At 50.9% G+C, this 6,010-nt stretch overlaps 1 protein-coding gene across 1 annotated transcript; it reads right to left on the reverse strand.

Annotated features, from left to right (window-relative positions):
• Window positions 1–612: 612 nt before the first annotated feature.
• Window positions 613–5,687, reverse strand: NOP2 (NOP2 nucleolar protein). The gene is made up of 16 exons (XM_052701706.1): window positions 5,539–5,687; window positions 5,414–5,459; window positions 5,271–5,335; window positions 4,816–5,084; window positions 4,490–4,530; window positions 4,163–4,320; window positions 3,269–3,468; window positions 3,084–3,173; window positions 2,916–3,003; window positions 2,665–2,805; window positions 2,365–2,504; window positions 2,017–2,106; window positions 1,598–1,720; window positions 1,427–1,524; window positions 1,200–1,330; window positions 613–1,089 (listed from the first exon to the last, which is right to left on the reverse strand). The coding sequence occupies exons 1-16, from the start codon at window positions 5,642–5,644 to the stop codon at window positions 836–838; spliced, it is 2,040 nt and encodes a 679-aa protein (XP_052557666.1). The 5' UTR covers window positions 5,645–5,687; the 3' UTR covers window positions 613–835.
• Window positions 5,688–6,010: the final 323 nt, after the last annotated feature.

The raw sequence follows: 6,010 nt of genomic DNA on the forward strand, positions 1-6,010 counted from the left end.
AGCACCAGAACACTGGTGGAGTGGACACTTGAGAACAAATCTTATTAGAAAGCTTACTTATAGTCTCTAGAAAAAATATTTATTCACTGGGGAGCAGAACCAAAGAAGAGAACACAAGGTCACATTCCGGGCTGCCACAGAAATAGACATTACTGCTTGCTTTGTCACAAGAAAAAGTAACCACATCTGAGCAAGCAAAAAGAGTATGACTGCACAGCACCTGGAGCAGCAGGAATTGCAGCTGCAGTCTGGAAGGCCAAGAAACAGGAGATGAATATAGGCCAATTAACAGAGCATCAGAAAAGGTTGCCCAGAGAGTTTATGCAGCCCCTCTTTAGAGATCTTCAAAACCCACCTGGACGTGTTCCTGCCTGAGCACACAAGTAGGACCAGATGAACCCAGAGGTCCATGCCAACCTGAGCCATGCTGTGACAAGCACAGGGAAGAAGAGAGGACAATCACACACTCACAGAAAGTGACAAACAACAGCACTAAGAACAAACACTGAAAATATCAGGACATCAGAAGAGAATGGAAGGGGGTTCAGTTGCAAAGCAGTAGGGGGACACTGGCAAAATTCTGTATTCAGTACTCAAGGGAAAAAGACAAGGTTTGAGCAAAAATATAAAACTTTTAATGAGTGGTGTGTCAGTCCTTGATGCAGAGGAAGGAAAGCAGTAAAAGGGGCTATGGCTGTCCTGGGTGCTCAGTACTGCAGCGATTATATGCAAAGAGCAGGAAAAACAGCACAATACAGCACAATACAACACAGCCAGGGCAGCCCTAGCCTTTGCTCCCTAAGGAGGGAAACAGCACCTGGAAAAGCAGTTCCTCTCACTGTCCGTTCTGTTTCACCTTATGCTTCTTTCTGTTAGGGACTTGAGCATAAGACTTATGGGGAGAAGGCCGGACAGACTTCAAGGGCCTCCTCTGACCCTGCAGAGAACGTCTATTCTTCAAAGCAGGCTGTGGCTTCTTCTGTGCTTGGGCAATTTTTGACGACTCAAGTTTCTTCTTTTTTGCCTGTGGCTCCATGACTGTCTCAGGGCCAGTGGACGGATTTGCTGCTTCCGCAGCAAGCTCTTCGTCTGAAACAAAAGAGAAAAGTGCTGTAGGAGGAACCCATGTGTTTTTTGCATGGGAAGCAGCCTGTGAGAGCAGGCTCAGGCAGCTCAGCAGAGCTTCCATACTAGGTTACCTTTCTGCGTCTTGGGGATGGAATTAGAGAATTTCTTTAACTTGGCAATGAAGAACCCATCCATATTATGGGTGTGGGGATAGAAACGCCGTGTAGACTTAAGAGAGGGATGGAAACGACGGTCCTTAAACCTGGAAGAGGAAGTGAGGTGAAAAATGCCTCTGCTGAAACTTTGGCAGCACAGCAAGGAACGGAGCCACCTATGCAACCTGTGGCTTAGCACACACCTGGTGAAGCCTTCCTTGCCAAAGTCCAGTCCTGTGGCCACCAAACGAACATTGCGTTTCTTCAGGGCATAATCCACAACCCACTCATTCTCTTCCACCTACCAGAGGTTAAACATTAGGATCCAAACTCACCATTCCTAAAGAGACAACCACGACAGAGCACAGACTTACTGTAATGGAGCACGTGCAGTAGACAACATAGCCCCCCGTCTCTGAGGTGGCATTGACTGAATCTATAGCACTGAGAAGCAGCTCCTTCTGCAAGTGAGCGCAGCGCAGGATGTCTTTCTCATCCTGTTAGTAAAAGACAGGTTAAGGGGTCAGAGACACAGGGAACAGCCCAGGCCTCTGAAACTGTTGCAAATGGAGAGATAACTGAACAAGGGACAAGATATGGGACTGGGTTTTTCTGCAGAACTAACATAAAAAAAACTAGTTTTAGCATAACACAGAAAATGGGCAAGAGCACAAAAATCCATTTCCCCTCTACAGAGGTTTGCCAAAAATGCAGCTGCCGTGAAGTCGAGAATCGTCCATCCTCTCATAACTCACACCAGATCCCCCATCTGGCATCTATACTCATCACTCACCTTATTGGTTTTGATAGCAGGATCCTTAGAAATGACACCTGTTCCACTACAGGGAGCATCAAGCAACACACGGTCAAACCCTCCAAGTACCTACAGACAGAGATGAATTTAAAGTTATGCTTATGGTCGGGGACTGAGAACAAGACCGAGACTAAAAATGGAAACATGACTGGGGAGGCAGGAGATAGCTCATTCTTTCCCATCCACCTTCCTGTTTTCACACCAATTAACAAGCATAATTCCCAGTAGCTCTGCTTATCTTCCTATGACCTCACAGAACGTATCTTGCTAAAGGGACAGCACCAGGTAAGGATGGTAAGAACATCCCAGAGCAGACAGGGAACACACCTTGGGAAACTGGCGTCCATCGCAGTTACTCACTACTGCATTGGTGACACCCAGCCGATGCAAATTCCCCACCACACTACGCAGCCGCTCAGCATTGCTGTCATTGGCCAAGATCATCCCTGTATTCTTCATAAGTTGAGCTGCCAGAAGGCAAAACACATCAGCAAGGGACTAAAAATTTCCTATGCTTTTACCCAGACACCTTTTCCTGAATTCAGTCCCACTCCATTTCCTCCTTCTACACAGATCAGTTCTAAGAGCATCCCTCCCGAGCCTCCCACCATGGCTTCAGGGTGGTACCTATGTAGCTGGTTTTGCCACCCGGGGCACAGCACATATCCAGGATGCGCTCATTCTCCTGTGGAGCCAGAGCCATAACAGGGAGGAGACTGGAAGCTCCTTGCAGCATGTAGTGTCCAGCCAAGTATTCAGGGGTGGCACCTGCGCAGGGATGGCAAAACAAAGAGAAAAAAAACACAACAACAAACAAATGAAATAACGGGAACAGAGGGAAGATCAGCTAAACCTTGAAACAGGAAGGGTGATCTCACCAATGGGCACGGAGGAGTCATAAATAACAAGTCCAGTTTTTGACCACTTCCCCAAGGGGTCGAGATTCACACCACGGTTGATGAGAGCCTACGAGACAAGGAGATGGGGCCGAGTCACAATTCAAGTGTGAAGGGCAGCACAGGAGACTGCCACAGGTTTCTGCTCACCTGCGCTAGGTCCCGTCGTCGCGTCTTGAGTGTGTTGGTGCGAATGGTCACGGGACGGGGAACCTCGTTGGCTTCCAGAAAGTTGATTAGCTAGATAAGAGGCAAAAGGAAGGAGGTAAAAATGAAGTAGGGAGGTTGCCAAATCCTCATCGGTCAGCCAAGACACAGAGCAGGCAGAACCATACCTCAGGGAGTGGGAAGATATCCATGAGCATCTTGAGCAAGAAGTCACTGTAGGAGTAGTAAGCAGCCATATCCCGGCGCAACAGTGCAAGGTACTCCTGTCGTGTGCGTCCTTCCTCCCGCTTCACCCCAAAGTCCTGCAGCACCTCCATGTTGCTCTTGATGCGTTGGTGAATGACATGCAGGTCTGGTGGCTCAGCAGGTAGAAAGGCCATTAAGGGAACATGAACAGTGCATGAACTTGCACATTTAGTCCTTCATACGCACAGCCAGTCGCGCACGAGTCCTGAATCACCACATCACAAGAAAGGCCACGATAGAGCACACACACATGCAGAGCTCAGTATTTACACTTCCAACAGAGCTCAGCAGAAGCAGGATTCAAAGGATAGATCTGGGCAGAAAAGCTCACTTCAGATAAGCATGAAAAAAAAGGAAAAAGATAACAATGAGAAAGGTCTTTCAATGCTGAAAACACCATTTATATCAAAAAGGAGACCAGAAGTTCCCCAAAAGCAAATTGGGAAGAGAAGAGAAAGAGACAAGATTAAATTGCATAGAAGACAGTACATGAAAATCACTGTGTATGCTGGAATCGCTGTTAGGCAAAAACCCTACAAACTGGCTGGATACAGGCCTGCTAGGAAAATTAGGGCAGAGGACGATAAACTATGCTTTAAGACCAGAAAGACTGGGGGAGGCTGTACAGGTTGTAACGTACTTCTTAACTGTGCTGTACACTGTTACGATAGCTCATCTAAAAATGCCTCATTAGACACACAGCACTTGTGCTAAAACGATACTCGTAATAAAATAAAGCAAATCTCTTCAGTTGTATCCAGGCTCAATACTGCTGCCTACATATAGCTTATGGATGTTACAGATGAAAAGGATATTCTCTTTCTCAATCTGTTCATCAGTTGGCAATTTGAATTCTTCATCTATCTCCATGTTGAGCTGCAGATCTGCATCTTCTTTTTCCTTCTGTCCTGTTTTCTGCCTGCTGGTCTCCTCGGCCACCTCATCTTCCTCACTATCGTCTTCACTGAGATCTCTGATAAGCATAAAGAAAAGAAGGAATGTTTCAGACAAAACAGTGCTGCACAGATACTTCACAATTACTGTCTTGTTGGTACAAGAGAATGAAAAAGAACAAAAGCAAGTCAGGCTTCTCACCCATCCAGGAAAGGCTCCACTAACTCACAATGTGGAAAAATACTTACTCAGCCTTTTGCTTCAGGGCGGCTTTCTCAATGGGCAGCAACTAAACAGAGAAAGAAAAGGTTAATGAAGCAATGTCATTGGGTGCCCCCTTTATCCTCTGCCCCCTATAAATTTTTTCTGCTCTGTTTAAAATGGATAAGAGACTCAGTGTCGTACTGGGTCCAGCTGCCAAACCTGAATTTGCTCTGATGGGGTGAGGAAGGCTCTCCAGCACCCTCACCCCCAGCTCCCATAGTCAGGTTGCCTTTTTCCCCCAAGCCTGCTGAGCCCCTGCAGCCAGAAAAGCCGAGGATTCCTTGCAAAATAAAAGCTGAAGAGCTCTTACTTCTTCCTCATCAGAAGATGAGGCACCATAATCATCCATCAGCTCCTCGCTGCTCCCATCCTCTTCCTCCTCCTCCATCTCCCAGCTGTCCTCTTCCACCTCACCATTGCTGGATAACTCCACGCTGGTTCTCTTGGAGAGGCTCTTCTTGCCTTTGGCTGGGGTCAGCCATTTTGCATTATCATCTTTGAAGCCAGACTGGCGCTCAGGGGCATGTCCCACTGTCTTTATGGGACTAACCTCCTTCTGAGAATCCCCCTGCTCTTTAACTGCAGTGGAACAAAAGGTTAGAAGGTAGGCAGCGTTCCAAAGAGCAGCTGCCCCACGCCGTCAGCTCCGTGCGCACCTAAGGCCCCCGCCCGGTCCCGAGCCCCGGCCGAGGGAAGAGCCGACGGGAGCAGCCGAGAACACGCTTCTGCGGGACGCACCGCAGGGCGCGATGCCCCGCCACTCACCCGCGGGCCGCCGACCTCCTCCCGGCGCAGTCCGCCCCACCACCCCCAGTCGTCTCTTGGCGGCCCTGCAGCGGAGGGAAGCGGCCGTGAGACCTCAGACCAGCCCCGGTCAGGAACCGCGCACCGGGCCGGGCAGCCCTCACCTCCTCCGCGCGTGGCTGGACAGCTTCTTCCGGCCGCTCTCCGCCTCTGCGGAAATAGAAGCGGCACTCAGGCGGCGCGCTCCGAGGCACCGCCAAGGCCCCGCGCCGGCTCGGGCCGCACTTACCGGGCGGCAGGAAGCGGGCCAGTTCCACCTCGGCTCCCCGCTGCTTGCGGGCCTTGCGCCCGGGGCCGCGCTTCTCTTTCCTGCTCGGGTCCAGCTTCCGCCCCATGGCTCCGGGACCGCCGGGACCGCCGCGGCCCCACGTGCGGGCCTTCCCTTGCGCGCACGCGCACGGCCGCCGGCCCGCCCCCGGCCCGCCATTGGCTGCGGGCAGGAACGTCACGAGCCGGCGCGAGAGCCGCGGCCCGGCGTGGGGCAGGGCGGAGAGCCTCAGGCCGCTGCAGGCCGCCGGGACGGGCGCCTTCCGCGACTCGTCCTGCGAGGCGGAAACGCAGCAAAAGCAGAAGGCGGGCGGCAGCGCAGGGCTTAAGGCCCAGGAAAAGAATTACTATTGCACCGTAAGTGTAACGACGAGCTCTGGGTGCTTAACACTAGGGGAAAAATCCAGCTCCTCCTCCCAGCACTACAGCAAGGT

This window comes from Tympanuchus pallidicinctus, unplaced genomic scaffold (genome assembly GCF_026119805.1).
Source record: "Tympanuchus pallidicinctus isolate F22 unplaced genomic scaffold, pur_lepc_1.0 scaffold40, whole genome shotgun sequence".
Classification (NCBI taxonomy): domain Eukaryota; kingdom Metazoa; phylum Chordata; class Aves; order Galliformes; family Phasianidae; genus Tympanuchus; species Tympanuchus pallidicinctus.